Source organism: Dermatophagoides farinae, chromosome 6, assembly GCF_024713945.1.
Source record: "Dermatophagoides farinae isolate YC_2012a chromosome 6, ASM2471394v1, whole genome shotgun sequence".
Taxonomy (NCBI): Eukaryota; Metazoa; Arthropoda; class Arachnida; order Sarcoptiformes; family Pyroglyphidae; genus Dermatophagoides; species Dermatophagoides farinae.
This window is the reverse complement of record NC_134682.1, coordinates 1,057,751-1,077,498: the sequence shown is the minus strand read 5'-3', so window position 1 is coordinate 1,077,498 and position 19,748 is coordinate 1,057,751. Positions and strand designations below refer to the sequence as shown.

At 31.8% G+C, this 19,748-nt stretch overlaps 10 protein-coding genes across 10 annotated transcripts; 3 read left to right on the top strand and 7 right to left on the bottom strand.

Annotated features, from left to right (window-relative positions):
• The first annotated feature begins 615 nt into the window (after positions 1-615).
• Positions 616-4,926, top strand: LOC124493549 (guanylate cyclase 32E). The gene is made up of 18 exons (XM_075731694.1): positions 616-650; positions 723-871; positions 945-1,067; positions 1,176-1,809; positions 1,902-2,041; positions 2,115-2,284; positions 2,348-2,465; positions 2,535-2,735; positions 2,801-2,905; positions 2,959-3,030; positions 3,111-3,273; positions 3,378-3,456; positions 3,539-3,704; positions 3,770-3,855; positions 3,932-4,072; positions 4,121-4,244; positions 4,305-4,602; positions 4,661-4,926. Exons 2-18 carry the CDS (start codon positions 767-769, stop codon positions 4,861-4,863), a joined length of 2,928 nt encoding a protein of 975 aa, XP_075587809.1. The 5' UTR covers positions 616-650; positions 723-766; the 3' UTR covers positions 4,864-4,926.
• Positions 4,927-4,949: 23 nt separating this feature from the next.
• LOC124493553 (aquaporin-9) lies at positions 4,950-7,203 on the bottom strand. Its single transcript, XM_047056648.2, has 3 exons — positions 6,107-7,203; positions 5,398-6,038; positions 4,950-5,335 (listed from the first exon to the last, which is right to left on the bottom strand). Exons 1-3 carry the CDS (start codon positions 6,290-6,292, stop codon positions 5,197-5,199), a joined length of 966 nt encoding a protein of 321 aa, XP_046912604.2. The 5' UTR covers positions 6,293-7,203; the 3' UTR covers positions 4,950-5,196.
• An 80-nt stretch (positions 7,204-7,283) lies between these two features.
• On the bottom strand, positions 7,284-9,221 carry AP-2mu (adaptor protein complex 2, mu subunit). Its single transcript, XM_047056646.2, has 3 exons — positions 8,973-9,221; positions 7,905-8,906; positions 7,284-7,840 (listed from the first exon to the last, which is right to left on the bottom strand). The coding sequence occupies exons 1-3, from the start codon at positions 9,044-9,046 to the stop codon at positions 7,594-7,596; spliced, it is 1,323 nt and encodes a 440-aa protein (XP_046912602.1). The 5' UTR covers positions 9,047-9,221; the 3' UTR covers positions 7,284-7,593.
• Positions 9,222-9,351: 130 nt separating this feature from the next.
• LOC124493554 (H/ACA ribonucleoprotein complex non-core subunit NAF1) lies at positions 9,352-11,058 on the bottom strand. Its single transcript, XM_047056649.2, has 2 exons — positions 10,535-11,058; positions 9,352-10,472 (listed from the first exon to the last, which is right to left on the bottom strand). Exons 1-2 carry the CDS (start codon positions 11,052-11,054, stop codon positions 10,159-10,161), a joined length of 834 nt encoding a protein of 277 aa, XP_046912605.2. The 5' UTR covers positions 11,055-11,058; the 3' UTR covers positions 9,352-10,158.
• LOC124493556 (uncharacterized) lies at positions 9,391-10,162 on the top strand. Its single transcript, XM_047056652.2, has one exon. The coding sequence runs from the start codon at positions 9,391-9,393 to the stop codon at positions 10,120-10,122; it is 732 nt and encodes a 243-aa protein (XP_046912608.2). The 3' UTR covers positions 10,123-10,162.
• A 43-nt stretch (positions 11,059-11,101) lies between the features above and the next one.
• On the top strand, positions 11,102-11,926 carry LOC124493559 (uncharacterized). The gene is made up of 3 exons (XM_047056654.2): positions 11,102-11,505; positions 11,557-11,710; positions 11,789-11,926. The coding sequence occupies exons 1-3, from the start codon at positions 11,200-11,202 to the stop codon at positions 11,881-11,883; spliced, it is 555 nt and encodes a 184-aa protein (XP_046912610.2). The 5' UTR covers positions 11,102-11,199; the 3' UTR covers positions 11,884-11,926.
• Positions 11,738-13,231, bottom strand: mdlc (RING finger protein mdlc). The gene is made up of 2 exons (XM_047056691.2): positions 13,009-13,231; positions 11,738-12,950 (listed from the first exon to the last, which is right to left on the bottom strand). Exons 1-2 carry the CDS (start codon positions 13,059-13,061, stop codon positions 11,876-11,878), a joined length of 1,128 nt encoding a protein of 375 aa, XP_046912647.2. The 5' UTR covers positions 13,062-13,231; the 3' UTR covers positions 11,738-11,875.
• Positions 13,169-17,259, bottom strand: Upf1 (Upf1 RNA helicase). The gene is made up of 4 exons (XM_047056641.2): positions 16,981-17,259; positions 15,852-16,927; positions 13,589-15,788; positions 13,169-13,528 (listed from the first exon to the last, which is right to left on the bottom strand). Exons 1-4 carry the CDS (start codon positions 17,116-17,118, stop codon positions 13,373-13,375), a joined length of 3,570 nt encoding a protein of 1,189 aa, XP_046912597.2. The 5' UTR covers positions 17,119-17,259; the 3' UTR covers positions 13,169-13,372.
• A 96-nt stretch (positions 17,260-17,355) lies between these two features.
• On the bottom strand, positions 17,356-18,459 carry RpS9 (ribosomal protein S9). Its single transcript, XM_047056653.2, has 2 exons — positions 18,368-18,459; positions 17,356-18,062 (listed from the first exon to the last, which is right to left on the bottom strand). The coding sequence occupies exon 2, from the start codon at positions 18,035-18,037 to the stop codon at positions 17,459-17,461; it is 579 nt and encodes a 192-aa protein (XP_046912609.1). The 5' UTR covers positions 18,038-18,062; positions 18,368-18,459; the 3' UTR covers positions 17,356-17,458.
• Positions 18,460-18,646: 187 nt separating this feature from the next.
• Positions 18,647-19,716, bottom strand: RpS6 (ribosomal protein S6). Its single transcript, XM_047056651.2, has 3 exons — positions 19,594-19,716; positions 19,170-19,512; positions 18,647-19,102 (listed from the first exon to the last, which is right to left on the bottom strand). Exons 1-3 carry the CDS (start codon positions 19,597-19,599, stop codon positions 18,711-18,713), a joined length of 741 nt encoding a protein of 246 aa, XP_046912607.1. The 5' UTR covers positions 19,600-19,716; the 3' UTR covers positions 18,647-18,710.
• Positions 19,717-19,748: the final 32 nt, after the last annotated feature.

The window sequence follows — 19,748 nt, the reverse complement described above, 5'->3', positions numbered from 1 at the left end:
TTTTTATTTTCTCTCTCTGTTGATACATATATTTTGTCATCATTCATCGACGACAACAACAACAGCCAGCTTAACTTGAAAATCTCAGTTGCAAATCAATATTGATTTGATTCCGTTGGTCAGTCTATCGATCGTTGATGGTGATGGTGGTGGCTGTATACTGTAATTGCACAACTTTTATTTATCAAAATCAAGAATGTGTGAAGAAGCCTTTTGATTTGGAATTTGTTTCAATTTTTTTTTTTTTCGTTCGTTTGTTTGTTTGTTTCAAAATACACACGCACATATCACGGAAATCATATATCGAATTTCATTCATGATGGTAACAAACATTCCAATGTTATTATTATCATCATCGATATTTGTTTTCATTATTCATGATCATCATTATTGGTTAACATCATCATTCATTTCAGATGTTAACTGTTCACCATTGTTGACAGATAATACAACGATTCGTATTGGATTTTTAAGTTCTTTTCATTATGGTTTAGGTAAAATAATTGCCGGTGCTGTTCCATTGGCCATCAAAGATTTGAACAGGTAATCCAATTTATTCACATTCACATTCTATTTCGACATTTATCTAACTCGATTGTGTTTACATAGCGATGATTCTATACTACCAAATCATACAATTGAATTTGTTGGTAAGTTTCCTTTTTGTTTTTCAAAAAAAAAAAAAAAAAAATCAATTGATCAACTTCTTACATTATCATCAGCTGCTGAATGTGGAAAACCAAATGGCTATACTGGTATTAAAAAAATGACCGAATTAAAAGATCGTGTTCATGCTTTTATTGGGCCAGATGAAAGTTGCGCAAGTGAAGCATTGGTTGCTGCAGCTTGGAATATTCCAATTGTTTCATATGTATGTAAGTCATTCAATGAAAATTGATTGAATCTAATTTTTTTTTTATTTTCGTTACTCAAAATCAAACAAGAAATGTATCGATCAAAATTTATCGAATAAAACAATATATCCAACATTTGCTCGTACATTACCGCCAAGCTCAAAGATTTCCAAATCAGTCATATCATTATTGAAACATTTCAAATGGAACAAAGTATAGTATTTATTAACCAATTTTCTAGTGGAAGCCATTCAAATAATCAATTAATTTTTGTTTTTTCTTCTTCATCACACACACACACACACACATACACACTAATAGATTGCATTGATTGTATCGGAAAATCCATCCAATAAACAAGTACAAGAATCATTAATGAAATTGGCTAATGAACAACAGATTCAAATAAGACAAAAATATTATTTACCCGATCAATATATTAGCCGTTATAAACAGAATATTGAACAAATTATTAATGATAGCTATCAAAAGACAAGAATCTATATTCTTCTTACTGATACATTTGTATTAGTGGATTTTATACGTTTGATGCAACGAAAAAAATTACTTGATACCGGTCTTTATGCCATTGTTTCGGTTGAAGAAGAAGTATTCTATTCTGTGAAAAAGGGTGAATATCTTAATAAACAATATAAAAATCTACGTAATCAAAATGATCATCTTGATCTACGTGGTTTAATGATCATTACACCTAGTCCACCATTGAATACGAATTATTCAGAATTTCAGAAAGATGTCCTGCAATATAATCGTCGTAAACCATTTGAAATACCGTTTCATAAAAAAATTGCCATTCAAGTACCAATATATGGTGGTCTTTTATACGATGCCGTTACTGTTATTGCACAGGCATTTCATAAAGTAATTGAACATGGTGAAAATCTTACCAATGGAATCGTAGTCATGGATGCATTGAAAGATCTTAACTATAAAAGTTTGTTCACGTTTTATTTCATTATTTAACATATGAAGTAATGAAATTTTTCTTCTCTTTTTTTCACATGACAACAACAACAACAACAACAGGTATACTTGGATTTAATGTTCATATGGATCAGAATGGTGATGCTGAAGGCAATTATACATTGCTTTGTTTAGAAATTGTTAACAAAAGTATCGATATGCAGATTGTTGGTTCATTTCATCAGACTGAAAATGATTTACCAGTTAGTAGGAAAAAAAATGAAATTTTCGAAATGTTTACCTCATCATGTGTTTTTTTTTACACCCATAAAATAGGTATTGAAATTGAATCGTAAATTAAAATGGTATGGTAATGGACCAATATTATCGGAACCAAAATGTGGTTTCAATAATGAATTCTGTGAGAATGGTACCAATGTAACGATAATCATTGTAATCATATTGTTTATCATCATATTTATGGCAATTGTATTTTTCACTTTTAAGTAAGTGTCAAAAGTCCATGAATTGAATTTATTTTTTTTTATCATTCATTTCATTCAAACAAGACATTATCATTATGAATATAAATTGACAAAAGTATTATGGAAAATCGATATGAAAGATATATTGTTCATACATACCGATTTTGAATATGGACTGCAGAATATTCGTAATACAATCAATGTATGTAAATATGAAAAAAAAAAATTGAATTCATATAGCTAAACAATAATTGACTGTTTTTTTTAACAGCTACATAGTCTAAAACAGATGGAAGTTGTGTTTAATAATAATGTACAGAATAAAAATGAACAATTTGAAAATTCTTCAAGCGATATTTTTGATAATCAACTTTATGGTGTAGCAATCTACAAGGGTTCGGTTACATTTGTTAAACGAATATGTAAAAAATCTGTTGATCTTACCAGAAATGTACGAAAAGAATTGATACAGGTAAAAACATTTGAAAACAATACTTTTCTTGGTTATTGAATTGTTTTTTTTTCGTGTTACAAAAGATGCGTGAAATGCGACATGAAAATATTAATCAATTTATTGGTGCTATAATTGATGCACCAAATATAGCTGTAATGTTTATATATTGTGCACGTGGAAATCTTGAGGTACGTTATGTTTTGATAAGATTTTATGATTTTCTGATTCTTCCGATGCACAGGATGTATTACGTAATAAAGATATTAATTTGGACAACATGTTCATTGCATCATTGGTTGCCGATCTGATCAAAGTTGGTGTGAACTATCAGATGATGGTTGTTGTTCATGTGACAATTTATTTTTGTTTCCAAAAAAAATAATGAATCTTTAGGGAATGATTTATCTTCATGATTCAGATATCATATCACATGGTAATCTTAAACCATCCAACTGTTTGATCGATAGTCGATGGGTGTTACAAATATCTGATTATGGTCTGCATGAATTTAAATCAAATCAAGATTTATTTAAATCGAAAGAAAATCAAGAAAAAGGTAATCTGTAATACGGCGAAAAATATCCATAAATCATGTTCAAAGATTCTCATATGATTATCTTCTTCTCTTATCCACTACAACAATACTACAATAATTATCAGATATGTTATGGAAAGCACCGGAATTGTTGAAAAATTTAAATGCATCACCACGTGGATCACAAAAAGGCGATGTTTATTCGTAAGATGTTTTTTTTTCGTTTCTTTAAAATCTTTCTGTCTACCACATATTAATGATTGATCATTTTATGTGTTTTATTTAGATTTTCATTGATATTATACGAAATAATATTACGTAAAAATCCATATGAAGAGATTAACATGTCAAACAATGAAATTTTACATCGTATTATCAATCCAAAATTGTATGGAGAGGTTTTTCGTCCACGGTTAAAAAGGCTAAAATGTTCAGCCTATATAATTAAATGTGTATGTATTTATAATTTTATATTCCACTATATATTGCCATTGATAACAAACATTTTATCCAATAGATTGAAGAATGTTGGAAAGAAGAACCAGAAGAAAGGCCAGATTTTCGTTTCATCAATATCAGATTACGTGAAATGCAATCCGGATTGTATGTTTATCTGTTGTTGTTGTTGTTGTAACAAATCATTTTTTTTTTTTTTGTTGAAATCAATTTTATTGAATAGAAAACCCAACATATTTGACAATATGATTGCAATGTTGGAAAAATATTCATATAATCTAGAATCATTGGTACAGGAACGAACTATTCAATTGTTGGAAGAAAAAAAGAAAACTGAAAATTTATTATTACGAATGTTACCAAAGTAATTCGATTGATTATAATCAATGATTAATCATTTTTTTTCATCCAGATCAGCAGCTGAACAATTGAAACGTGGTGAAGCAGTGGAAGCTGAATATTTTGATTGTGTTACTATTTATTTTAGTGACATTATTGGTTTCACTGAACTTTCAGCAATGAGTACACCTATTCAGGTATGAATTGAATCATTAAAATTGGAAACAATTTCATTTTTTTTTTGAATATAATTGCAGGTGGTTAACCTATTGAATGATCTATACACTTGTTTTGATTCAATTATTGGTAATTATGATGTTTATAAAGTGGAAACAATTGGCGATGCCTATATGGTGGTCAGTGGTTTACCAATTCGTAATGCAGAAAAACATGCTGGCCAAATAGCATCGATGGCATTACATTTGTTGCAGGAGATATTCAATTTTGAAATTGCTCATCGTCCAGGTGAATATCTTAAACTTCGTATCGGTATTCATTCAGGTCCATGTGTAGCCGGTGTTGTTGGCCTTAAAATGCCTCGTTATTGTTTGTTTGGTAAGTTGTTTTTGTTTTTGAATGTAATCTGTTCATTATTCTATCTATTATATTACAGGTGATACAGTGAATGTAGCATCAAGAATGGAATCCACTGGTGAAGCACATAAAATACATGTTAGCTATTCATGTAAACAGATTCTGGATAAATTGGGTGGCTACATTCTTGAAGAACGTGGATTGATTTCAATCAAAGGAAAAGGACAGATGCGTACCTATTGGCTACTTGATCGATTACAGCCATCTGATTCTATATTGTGAATGAAAATTTTTTGTTTTGTTTTTGTTTTTCATCAAAAAAAAAAAATGTTTTCAAACAGACACACACACACACTCAATTTGTTGCTGTTTAGTTGAAATTAGAAATCTAATGAATTTATTTGTTTTTTTTTCGAGAATTTTAATAAAATAAAATACAAATAACAATGTGTCAAAGTGATTTGATTCTTTAGGATTTTATCCAACAAGAATATATATGTGATTTATATGGACATCAAGTAATATGATAATTTTGATGAAAATTAATCTAATGGGCGTGTGTGTATGTGTGTGTGTGTGTGTTTGGATTGATAAATTTAAATAAGGGTTTCAATGTCAATGTTTTTCATTATCTTCATGATCCTGATCATTATTATCATGCCAAAGTAAAAAACCATATGACCAAGCTGCAATTATAGCGCCAATATGTGGACCAATAATACCGGCAACAATCCAATAAAGTGATTCAACTGGTCTAAATTTCATATTGATTGATTAATTAATTAATATTAATGAAACAAAATGATGATGATTTACCTGAAAGCATCAAATCCATAGCCACCGATTAGTAGAAATAATCGTGGTGATAAATCTCGAGCTGGATTTAATGCAGCACCACATTGTAATCCGAATGCAACGACAACACCACAAATAACCATGCCCAACATGAATGGATGTAAATATTCTGGTAATTTAGCACGTTTATCTGTTACGGCTAAAACACAGAAAACCAATGCAAACGTAGCGATAATTTGATCCAATAATGCTGTAGTTACGGAAACCCATGGTGCTGGAAAAGTGGCAAATATATCTCCCGATGCTAATTCAGACATCATTGTTTTATTCTCATGGAACCATTCACCAGCATAAGCAATACGTGTACCATGATCATATTCTTGAATGCCTTCATAATAGACTATAAATACTGTGAATGATGCAAGCAATGCACCAATATATTGGCCCAATAAATAATGTGGAACTTTATAAATTGAAAGTCTACCACTCAAAGCGAATGCCAACGATACGGCTGGATTTAGATGAGATCCAGAAATTGGCATCGAAGCTGCTATACCGGACATACCACCAATACCGAATGTAAATGCAACGGCAAAATGATCGACACCTACTTTGGAATTACGATTCAATTTATAATTGGCTACAGCTGCTAGACCGATCATCTAATTCGAACAAAAAAGAATTAATTTAATGGCAATCAAAAAAAAAAAAAAATTTGTTCATAACATACCACAAGCAAATAGGTTCCAACCATTTCGGCCAATAATTCTCGAATGAATATGGGCATCTTAATCAATGAATTACTTCGATTCTTTCTTTTAAGATTCAATTTTGCTATCTCTGGATAATGACCACCACCACCACCACCATGCATCGAATATGATGTCGTATCACTGGTTATTGTTTCGGCTTCCATTTTTTTTTCGTGAACAAAAAACAATCTACTGGACGGCTGTTGGTAATATGAACCACACGAGTCAAATAAACGATGTCAAATAAGATTATATCAAAAACAAAACAAAAAAACTGAGAAATAAAAGCTATTAAGCTGACCGCAAACTTAACAACAACAACAACAACAATTTTGATAAATTAAATTCGATTAATAAACATTATTGTTATATCCTGCACACACACACTTGTTCCACATCATTATTTATTTTCTAGTATTCGAAAATTAAATGTCACCAAATGATGAAATAAGATTCAATGTGTGTGTGTTTGGCTGGTTGGTTGGTTGGTTGGTCAACGGTCAATCAATCATTTTCATTTACAATAATAAAACTGGAATATTAATCGACTTCCTGTTGTTGTTGTTGTTATTGTTTTTGTTAAGTTTTTGACAAACGTTTTAATATATCATAAAATAAATGAAATAGAATTCACACACACACACACATGATGAAACAAATAACATGTGTTGCGTCAATAGCGATTCATCAAGATGAAAAAAATTCTTTCGTTTCAAGACAGACACACACATACATAATAATAATACATTCATACGCGCTTATATACAATAAATGAATTCTATAGACAAGAACAAATTGAAAATTAGAGAATACACGGCTAAATTATATATTACTATATATTTGAGCTTGTGATGTGTGATGTGTATGTGTAATGTGCGTGTTTTGGTTACATGTTAAATGTCATTTCTATATATAGAAATAGCTATAGATGATTTGAATAATTTGTATGTGTTGAAATATTCCACTTTTTTATGTTTATTGTTGTTAATAAAAATGATCACCATCACCAGGAAAACAAACAAATAAATTAGAAAATAAAAATTCAAATATTCAAAACACTATAAATCGATATATATATATCGACAATCAATTGCCATAAATATAGCACATATATCAAACATCCGTTTCATCAATCATTATCGTCGTTGAATTATGTTGTTCTAAAGTAGAAATTTTATTTATTCATTTTATGCAGAAAAAAAATTGTAAAATGAAACAAACAAACAAAAAAAAAAAAACATTTACCATACACATGCATTCATGCATTTATTGAAAATGAACATTAAACAATGTTGGCTAATTTGCTTCTAATTGACAGAATGGATAGTAGAGAAATATTGGTGTTATATATTCATCGATAATTTTCTATTGCTAATTATTTTCTTCACTTTTTGTTTGTTTGTTTGTTTGTTTGTTAATCAAATTGGAATGAGAATGAAAGAATGGGAAAATTTTCCGTTAATTTTCAACATCGTGTTTCATATAGACCACTACGTCCAATATATCGTACCCATTTAATGACATCATGATCATTATAATTTAATTTCGGTTCAAATACTTTCAAGTAACGAACTTTTAAGCCGGATGGTGCAAATGGTACTTCAAAATTCATTGATATTGGTGGCCTATTCCATTTCTTTTTATTATCCGTCAATAGTAATTCAATTTCGGCGCTAAGTTGTGTTTCTTTCATACCTGCCATTCGTTTGATTCTGTAAAAAAAAAGGAAAAGAATGAGATGAAATTCATCATGATAAAAACATTGATTAAACTAACCTCCAGACGATAGCATTTTCGCTTGCCTTATATTTAGCTTTTCCTTTCATACAAATCAATTGTACACCAGATGTATTCAATGGTGTTGGAATTTTTACTTCAATTTTTTGGCCAATTAATGATGGTTTAAAATTGGATTTAAGAACCACTTTTACTTCCATTTTAGTACGGCCAACTTCACGAACCAAAGGGATGATTCGAAATGGAAACGATATATCTTTAGTGATACGATAACGCATTAATTCATATTCACCATCCGGTGGTATAAAACTGATTGCATGTTCGGATTCAAATTTCGATAACTTAACACATTGATGAAATTGACAATCATCAATCGCTATCGATGATTTAGATGAACCACTTGGACGTGATGAATCATCCATTATAGCAGACTGAGTGGATTTACTTTTATTTTCCATTGTTATTTTATCGTTGATACCAAATTTACATTCAGGCATACCAGATAAATAGGATTTCATTATAACTTTTCCAGCTACATGAGCCGATAATACCTGACCTTGGGCTGACATCAATAGATTTACATATTCCAATACATCCAAAAATAATTCATTACGACGATATTTGATGCCTTCACGACGCCAACCAATTTGTCCAGTAACTTGTGATGTAATCTGTGCCTGTTCTTCTTTAGTAGCTGATTTAACACCAGTCTGTGTAATGAATGTTTTCAATATTCCAGTATCAGTATTTTGAGGATAGCCAAAATCAAGAATTTCATCCAACAATTCATAGATAAGAACAAAATTATTCTTGACATTTTCTTCGTTTATCTTTCCAAAATAACTTTGCATAACATCGCACATTTTCAACAAGAATTCAAAAACCATTGCAGCAGTAACATTTTGTTTAGTAACGGCTGCAAGCCATAGATTTCCACGTTTTACATGAAAAAATGATGTTCGAGCAAGATTTGTCACCGGTGATCGAACTTGTTGTCGTGCATGTATTACATTCACACGGAATGCATCCACAGCGTTACGTCTTGAATAAAAATTCAAAATGAAAAATAGAAAATGAATAAACAATTGATGAATATCAATCACTTACCCAATATCATCACGATAAACTCGTGAGATAAGAACTTCTCCTTTATGGTTATAGATGAAAAGTCCACCAATCATTGTTGTAAAGACATTTGGACAAATACTATCCAACAACTAAAAACCAACAAATAATGATTGAATCGTTGAATTTTTTATTAATGAATTGGAAACACCTCTTTGATTAAATGTTTTAACAATGAACAAAACTTTTTGTGTCTGTGTGTGTCAGGACAACAAAGTTTACAGAGATTTTGATGGACAATTGTCAAACATATATTTGTGATGGACGAATTACTCAATTATCGATGCGGACATGCTCATTGAATTCTATGGAAGATATCGATACAATCACAATACGATTTACTCTCGAATGATTTGACAAATTTTTTTTTCAAATATTTCGTATTTAATAACAAAAAATAATGGCTACATTCTTTGGTGAAGTTAACGATTTATCATCTCGATCTGCTTGGTGGTCTGATTCGGATTGTGATGAAGAAACCGTACCAGATGATGATGTTCAAAAAACATCGAAACTCGGAAAATTTTCGATAAATTATGAAAATGGCTTCACATCAGATTCTGAATTCAAATTCGAACGAATTTATGTTACTAATACTAAATCGATTCCGAAAAATTTGAAAACAATTCTTACCATATCAATCGAAAATGTTAAAGTTCCGGTTTGTTATTTGAATTTATTAAATAATAATGATCATCCACAATGCTGTTGGTTAGCCATCAATCATCGAATATTATCACAACATGAATATTTGACTGTACAGCTAGTAGACTATCTATTCGATGCCATATTGAAAAAACTAATCGAGTCCAGCAAACCAGAATTGTTGATCATATCGAAACAAAAAAATCGTTCTAGTTATGTTCAATATCTTCGATCACCAAATACAAATGATGATGATTATATCGTAAATTTGGGCAAAAAATGTAACATTAAAAAATTGATGGCACCTGAAACATCCAACGATGAATTTGAATTGGCCACAATGCAGCATTGTATTATACATCGAATAGATTTTATATTTTTCATTCTACCAACCGAATACGATAATGGACAATTTGTACCGAAAACAATTCGTGATTCATTGAATCAATTTTATGATTTTTCCCATAATAATAATCTGATTGTCTGAAATGATGATAAAAATAAATTTTATTTTATTTACATTTTAATTTTCATATTTTCCATGATTTATTCTTGATTTAGCTTGATATTTCCATCGTGCTTTTCGTTCTTGTTCATCATCAGAATAATCTTGATGTTCTGGTGGTGGTTCATTATTATCTTTCCATGATGCATCACATCCTTTTTCTGTGATTAAATTATTTACAAAAACATATTTAGTATATGGTTCGGGAAAATATCCATTATAATATATGGCCATATTAATCGTAATGTTCATATCATGAATTTCTTGTGGTGAATTAAAACGAACCACATAATTTGGCTGTCTTACAGGTCCAATAACATCGAATATTTGTCCTAATTTATCAAAATTTAAATTATTACGATTTTTTCCCATAGACAATAACCAATAAACATACCTAATGCAGAACCATCTTTGAGGAATAAAGTTGAATCAAGATCCAATACATGAACCGTTGTAAATGATTGGATGATAACCAATTGATTGACAATTGAACTAACCGTACCGATTTGTGTCAGCTGTTCGATTGGAGAATGAATATTTAATCGTTCGATTTTAGGAAGTTCATCAAATGTTAATTCGCCTTTTGTTTTACAAGCAATGGTCGTTGTTTCCGTATCAGAATCATCATCAATATTAATATCCGATTCATCATTATCAATGGACCATGGTGAAAGATGATCATCGCCAGAATTATCAGAATCATAATGAATAGGTTGTTCGCGATGTGATCCAAAAGAATTTTTGATGATAACACGTTTTTGCACTTTTATCAATATTCGATCGATAATATCTTGAATAATTAATTCATCAACAGAAATTGGATTTGGCTGTTTATTATTGACAACATCATCATCATCACCATCTTCCATACAATCTGAATCAGATGAATAAACAACAATTGGTCGATGGGCCATGATTCAAATATAGAAATTCAAGCTTGTAACAAATGAGCAAAAAAAAAACCATGCTTGGATCACGTGATTAAAAACTGTATTCGTGAAATGCTCACAAGCTTTGTTTGCATCATCCATGAATTGAAACACTTTGATCAAATCAAAAATGGATTTACGAGAATTTTTTGATAATATTTTCAATATTGACGACACAATTGAAGATTTAGAAAAAAGTTTTATACGTGGTAATTTTATATTCGATGATGGTTCGCTAAGATCAAATATACGACCACGTGATTTAATGTTGAAAAATTCATCGACAATTCGACGATCAACAACAAGAAATGGTGGACATCATTCAATTGATAATTTTTTCGAATCATTCGCTGATGATCGTCAACAAAATATTGGTGGTGGTAGCATAGCATCGAAATCACAATCAGTTATTAAGGAATTTAAATCCGATTCAAATGTAATTATCAAATCAATCGAAAATGAAATACTAAACTGGGCTTTTTTTTAGGGCAAATTTGAAGAAAAAATTGTCATCAAAGATAGTAGTGGTAATGAGAAAATCATTACAAAACAATCGGATGGAAGTAAAACCGTACAAAGAGAAATACATAAAAAAGACGATAAAATTGTTCAAGATAAAGAAATTGTTTCCGATATTGGAGGTTAGTGATAAATAACAAATGAAAATATAACTGATGACTGATGTTTGTTTTTATTTTAATTTGATTCTTATAAACAAGATGATGTGAGAAAAATTGACATAATCGGAGAAAAAGATGGTGGTGGTTCAAATTCGACTGGAAGTTATTGGCCATATATATGGCCATTTAAATAGCTTCGTTGTCGTTGTCGTCGTCGTCGCCGTCATTCGATGGTTCACGATCCAATTCTTGCTCCTGATAATCTTCATCTTTATTATATTCGGAATCTACTTTTTCATCATCCGAATCTTCTTTTTGTTGTTCTGCGTGTTGATTTGTTTTCATTCGTTTTTCTACATCTTTAGCAATATTAAATACACCACTAGTTTGTGACGAACAAACAAAACATTTTGTTGATTTTTTATAATGATCCAATGCACATTGTTGACAAAAATAATGTCTGCATTTTGTAACCACAGGATTTACAAAACGATTACGACAAATAAAACAAGCGAATGGTAAATCATCATCATCATCGATTTTATATTTATCCGGATCATCATCATCGCCATCATCATCTTGTTCATCATGATGATGTTTATGTTTTTGGTTTTTTGTTACTTCAAGTTCCAGTTGCCAACCAGCTTTATAATCTGAACGATCATGTAGAAATTTACAGGAATCACCAAAACCACAAAATCCTGTTTCTTTATAATCTTTACATATATCTGGCTGATAATCCCAACGAACGGTTGAACGGATATTATCCGGTGCACGTACAGGACCTTTACGTACATGGCCCGATGATGCATTACCGAATGGTGTATCTTTTTTCTGTTTATATTGTAGATAATTATTAGCGCCACGATAGATGGTTTGATCATCATCCTGAGAATTATCCTGTTCAGTTTGTTCTTGTTGTATTTTACGTGCACGTTCAAATATACTTTGTGCATCTTTATCACGTTCGGTTTCTGTTTCCAATGTCATCGTTGCACCCATATCGGCAGGACCATCACGTTGACCCGATTTACTTGATGCATAGCTCACATGTATTTGATCATCATCGTCATCGTCGTCGACATCACTATCGTTATGAGAAATTCGTTTTCTATTTACAGATTTTTTAAACGAACATGTCGATTGTATCATTGGATTAGGTTTTCGTTTCTTTCGATCACTAATGATAACACTTGATTCTTCATCACTAGAATCGCTACTGTTCGACGATGCAATGCGTGTTTGTCTTGTTGTTCGAACACTGTAAATATGAAATGAAAACATTTATTAATATGGTCTTTCAGCATTGTTGTACTTACTTTTTATTTGTAATTCGTTTCAAAAAAAATTTACAATTATCATTATCAGACATTTTTCAATATATTACACGAGAATGACAACATTTGGATATCATATGCATGAATGATGAAATTGTAATATAAAAGTCATGTGCTGTCATCTGTGGATGAATCGGTAAAGTTTTTTTTTAAAAATAATTTTATTCGAAATCAAATTGAATATAATGATGGTGTAATGAACAATGGTGTGCAAAAATCAACAACATTCGAGCTGATAATAATAATGGTGTGTGGTGTATTTTTTTTTTTTTTTTTTTTTTTTGAACAAACAATGGGTTGGAAAAAAATACAGAAAAAGATAGACATTATTATGTGTAATGTGAATTTAATTGGGCTGTGTACCACCACCACCACCACCACTGTTTCCAGCACCGGTATTGGCCGTTTGTGAGGATAGATAAAGATGACTTCGGTCATGATAAGCTGATTCCTGTGATAAAAGGCCATCTAATTGAGATCGATCTTCAAAACTATATGGATCCTAAGAAAAAAAAATCATAGAATAAATTAAACGAAAACAGCAATCACAATCTCAACATACCTGTGATAAATCTGTTTGTGAGAGAATATTTTGTGAATATCCTTGCATTGAATATAAACCGCCGGCACCTGGATGATGTGTTTGACTATTCGATGATAGTTGACCAAATGTACCAGGTTGTGTGAGCAAATTTTGTGATAAATTTTGACTATCTTGACTACTACGACTAATCGTACCACTATTACGATTATATCGTTTATTCTGTTGTTTATTATTATTATTATTCGATCTTTGGTTATGAGCCATTTGTTGTTGTTGTTGATTTTGCCCGTAATAATTAGCCTGTGGCATCGTTATGAATAGACCAATAGGTACAGGAAAATTTGATATTGCAGCCAAATTAGTCTGGGCACGATCATTAGCAATATATGATAATTGATCATGCTGATTATGTCGACCACCACCACCATAATGATGATGAAGATGATTATTATGATTTTGATGATGACTATATGGCTGCGAATTTGTTTGGCTGTTTGATGAATACAGTGAATAATCATTGTCGCTGTTGTTGTTGGTTCCACCACCACCACCACCAGTAATTGGATTTGATAATAATCCAGATTGTGGTCCACCAAAACGATTATTCATTCCGAATGGCATTGTCATTTGAAATGGTAAATTATTATTATTATTGCTGCTGTTATTCATTGGTTGTGCAACCGAATTAAATGGTGATAAACCATTGGTGATAGGATTGACAAACATTTTACGTGGTTTGGAAAATTGAATCAAACTTTCCTTGAGATTATTCAATGGACCTTCCACTAATACGCGTTGTTCTTTATAAAATGATAGTAGATGATTCCATATAGGTTGTTTAGACAATACTTTTGGATTACCAACAATTATGATTCCATAACGAGCACGAGTCAATGCGACGTTTAATCGTCGTGGATCATTCAAAAATCCAATACCTTGGTGTTCATTTGAACGAACACATGAGAAAACGATTATATCTTTTTCACGTCCTTGAAATGCATCAACACTTGCCACTTCAATTTCTTGATATAATTTCGTATGAAATGATCCATTATGTTGCATATATTGTACAAGAAATGATCGTTGTCCTTCATATGGTGTGATTACACCTAATTGTTCAGGTTTAAGGCCAGATTTCAAAAATCTGGTTATAATCTTTTCAACATATGCAGCTTCTGTTCGATTCAGATATGATGTACCGGAACCAGCAATCTCTTCTTGACCTTGACAACAATAGAAAAACATTGGTCGATCCGGTATTGGCCATGGAAAATCATTTCCTTTCAATTGTCGTTCTGATCCATGTACACCATTTTGTAATGATCCTTCATAGAATAGATTCGATGGAAATTCACTAAGCGAAGGATGCATACGATATTGGACTTCTAAGCGTATGGGACGTATACCAAGTACAACTAAACGTTCAAATAATGATCGTGAAAGTCCAGCTTTTGCTGCTTTTTTACACATAACAACAGGACCAAGTTGACAATGATCACCAACAAGTACTAGTTGTCGTACGCCAAGAACTACTGGTACCATACATTCCGGTTCGGTTGCTTGCATCGATTCATCAATAAGCATCGAATGAAATTTAAATCGAGCCAATCGTGGATCACCGGCACCAACACATGTACAGCAAATAACATCGGCAGATTCCAGCAATTCACGTTCACATTGTCGTTTCAATATTCGATATCGTTTTTCATCAGATGAAGATAATTCACCAGTTTCATCTTTCAATTGTTGTAGTTTACGAAATTCAGAATGTCCAACCATTTCACGAATTTGATTATGCAATGCAAGAAATGATACAGGTGAACTGATTGCTTCACGACTTTTTGCACATATTCGCACAACTTTCAATCCGGTTAAATGAATTTTTTCCGTCAATTGATCGACAGCAATATTACTTGGTGCACATACCAATACAGGCGTTGAACCGGATCGTACAAAATGATATACAATCGATGCAGATGTCACTGTTTTACCCGTTCCTGGCGGTCCTTGAATCAATGTTAAACTTTTCGATGCCGATTGTTTCACGGCAAACATTTGTGATTTATTCAATTCAGGTAGATTCGGTGGTATATGTAATTTTATGCCCGATAATTTTGCTACCTGTTTATCTTCAACATTATGACCAAGTAATTTATGATAAATACTACTATTCACCGATGTATCATCAATGGTAAATCTACGTAAAGCAGCTTGCATTCTAATGTTGTTTCAAAAAATGAAAATTAGATTTGAGAGAAAAAAATTTTTTTTTTTCACTTACCTATCGAAACTAGTTGATTTCCAAACAAAATCGACAGCAAAATTTGAATTGAAATTTGTTGGTACGCCATGATTCGTTTTCAATTCAATGGCCACTTCATCACTATAATTATCTGGAATTTTCGTTACATGGCCAATACCGGACCATAGTTTTGTTGGATCACCACCAACATAACGAAGTTTAAGCTCATCACCATGCATTAAACGCATATCCGTATCGGATTTAGCAATACGAAAATAGGCAATGATTTTCATATTGAGACCAACATCCCATCGTACTTCAATATTATCTTGGGTTTGTGATTCTTTCAATTTTTTATCATATTCTGCTTCAAGTTTAACCAATGGTGAAAATATACTTTGATATTGATAGGCATCCTCATAACTGACCAATACTTGTTGTGGTTCTTCATCGACACCCGGTTTCTCGAGATCCAAAAATGTCGCATCAGAACTACCTTCTTTCCAAAGTTCTTCCAATTTATTAATCTGTTGTGCTGTGATTTGTCTAGCTCTCAGCTGTTCTTCATCTGATGGAACTTTCACTAACCATGAGAGAAACATTCGTTCCGATATTAATGGTTTCCATTGATCGGGATCCCAATTCATATCTTTAAGGCTTGATTGTGCAGCACATGGTTGTCGACAAAGCAAAACGACAACCGAATCAGCTTTAGCCGGTATAAAACCCAATACAAAAACATTACGACAACCACAGCTATAACATTCAAGTACAGTATCACCAAGTGTACCATCTTTATGTAGGCTAACTTCTTTATGTTTCGATCTTACTAAATGATTAATAATATGACTACCCGATGTATTACCACGACCATTACAGAACCATTTTTTACAAATATTACATTGTACAACAGTATTTGGATCATGTATACAACAATATTTACAAGCATGTCCAGGCAATTCTTTATTATAATCATTAACAATAGCATTTTCATCATCTTCATCTTCGAAATTTAATTCACTAAAATTCTGTGTTATACCCGTTATATCCGATGTTATTATCGAATCAGCGGCTACACTATTGTTTGGTGATGAATTACCGGCTTGATCCTGAAACTGAATCAATAATGAAAATGTATTATTCAAAAAAAAACGGTAAATAAACTTACAACATCATGATGATTGTATGATTGTTGTTGTGATGATGATGAATTAAGTCGTTGTGAATATTCGCCATAATCAAAATTACTACATTGAGTATTCAACAACATTAGATCATTGTCTCGATCATCAAGAAATTGTGACATTTTTAAATCAGAACAAATAATCTGTAAAATCTGAATTCGCAATTAAATTCTAAAATAAATAGCAAAATGTGCGATCCACTATCGAATATTACATTAGGATCAAGTAATAACACTCATTATCATCATCATCATCATCACAATGAAAAGCACATGACCGTATGGCGTCATCTAGTGGTCAAATAATTATGTTTTGAAAATGGAAAAATGAAAATTAAATCAAATCAAATCAAAAATTGGTTTTTTAGTTTGATTGAAAAAAAAATTTATTTCAAACAAAAAAAAAGATACAATCATATTAGGATGTTTGGAAAAGAAGAAAAGCTGATAATTATGATGTCGTTTATTCTTCTTCCTCTTCTTCGGCAGCCGTTCCACCTTGAGCTTTTTTCATGTTCTTCCTCTTGACACGGCCCGGTCGACCACCACCATATGGTGAACTTAATGAAAAATTAATGTGCTTTTCAGAATCCAAACGCACAATGAATGATGGTATGTTGACCATTTGTTTACGTACACGGATGTGTCGTTGACGGATCAACACTCGTGCATGATGGATACTTTTGGCCAATGCATGTTTCAACACTTGTGTTTGTAATCGTCGTTCAAGAAAATCTTCGATACGTAAACCAAGCACATAATCGAGTTTCATTTGATCCTCTTCGAGTACACCGATACGTACTAATCGTCGAAGAAGTGCATTACCTTCGAACAAACGTTTTGGATCTTTTTCATCCAATGTCAATAATTCACGGGCAGCTTTACGAATTTTGGCCAACGTATATTTCACACGCCATACTTCACGTTTATTACGTAGACCATATTTACCGATCAATTTCATTTCTTGATCAAGACGTTCTTTTTCAAATGGACGACGTGGAGTGACGTACGTCTTTGAATAGACGATCGGTACACGAGGCATTGTTCAGAATGGTTTCGTTTTCAACCTTTTTGAAATAATCAAAAAAAAAATGATAAAAATTGTTAGTCAAAGCTTGATCCAAAAAATCAATATAGGTAGCTAAGCTAAATCGATTCGGACTGATTGATTGATTAAAAAAAATTTTATTCTTGGCCAAAAAAAAAACACCGAAACAGTATCCCAATTTTCGAATGGAATCCTTTCCAAATAAATTATATTGGCCACAATCTCATTAGCTCGGTAGCCAATGTATTGATTATAGTTGAAAAAAATCAATCAAATTTTCGATTCAAATTTGAAAAAAATTAAAAAATTTCAACAAAAACTTACCAAAATTAAAAAAAAAATTTACAAACACACAGACACAAAAAAGCTATGAACACGAGGCTTGACGGAAAAAGGAAAGCCGTACACACACAAATGCAACACATTTTAAGCGTGGCGTGTGAGTTTGAGAGAAATATTTCGTTAAGATTTTCTGCGAAAAACTTTCCGGGAATATTTAGAAATTGAATTTTTTTTTTCTGGTGAAAAAAATGAATTTGATATTTTTTTCAATTTTTTTTATTTCTTTCCATTTTTATATTAAAAAAAATTGACAATTACAAATTTTATAAATGAAAGAATTTATTATTAATTTTTTTTGATGTTGAAAAAAAAATTTTTTTTTTGTTTAAGCTGACGATACTGAAGCTTTAGCTCCAGATGATGCTGATGATCGTCGACGACGGGCTTCATCTTTTGCTTGTTTAGCTTCTTTTTGACGTTCAGCCAATAATCGTGCATATTCATTTGCTTGTTCTTTACGTTTTTCCGAACGACGACGTTTAAGTGCCATACGTCTTCGTTTACGTTGCAATAATCGTGGCGTTATCAAACGTTGAATTTTCGGCGCTTTTGTTCGTTGCGGTTTACCTTCTTTCTGTGTCAACGGACGTCGAACAACATATTGGCGAACATCATCATCTTTGGATAGATTGAATAATTTGCGAATTTTACTAGCACGTTTAGGTCCAAGACGACGTGGTATTGTTACATTGGTCAAACCTTCAATTTCTTGAGCACCTTTATATATAAAAAAATTTGAATTATCATGATTCTATGGCCATAATGAAAAAGTTGAATATATTACCTCTTTTGACAATAATCAATGACAATACACTTAAATTCGAATCAACAATACAACCACGTACAGATTTACGTTTACGTTCGCCGGTACGACGTGGTCGATAACATGAATGGCCAGTCGATAATAATAATCGTACTCGACCATTGGTGAGTACACCTTGTTTCATTGGGAAACCTTGTTTATCATTTCCACCAGTAATTCGAAAAACATAGCCTTTCCATTCATCACCTATTGAATCGGCTTCAACTTCTTGGCCCATACGTTTATCGTAGAAAATACGAAGCTTATGATCATCATCGATTTCGATGAGTTTCTGAGCGCTCGTTTGTGGATCAGCAATATTTAGCTAAATATGAAAAGGAAATACGTAAAATTAGAGAATTTTTTTTTTGGAACAAAAAATCGTTAAAAAAATGGCAAAACAAACCTTCATGTTGTTGATGGTGAATTGGATGAAACCACAGCGTAAAAGGAAAGGAATAGGAAATGCACACAACAGAACATTGCAGACACGTGAAACTCTCAATGCTCACACACACACAAACTGCCAATACTTTTTGATTTGCGCATGTGTTGGCTATT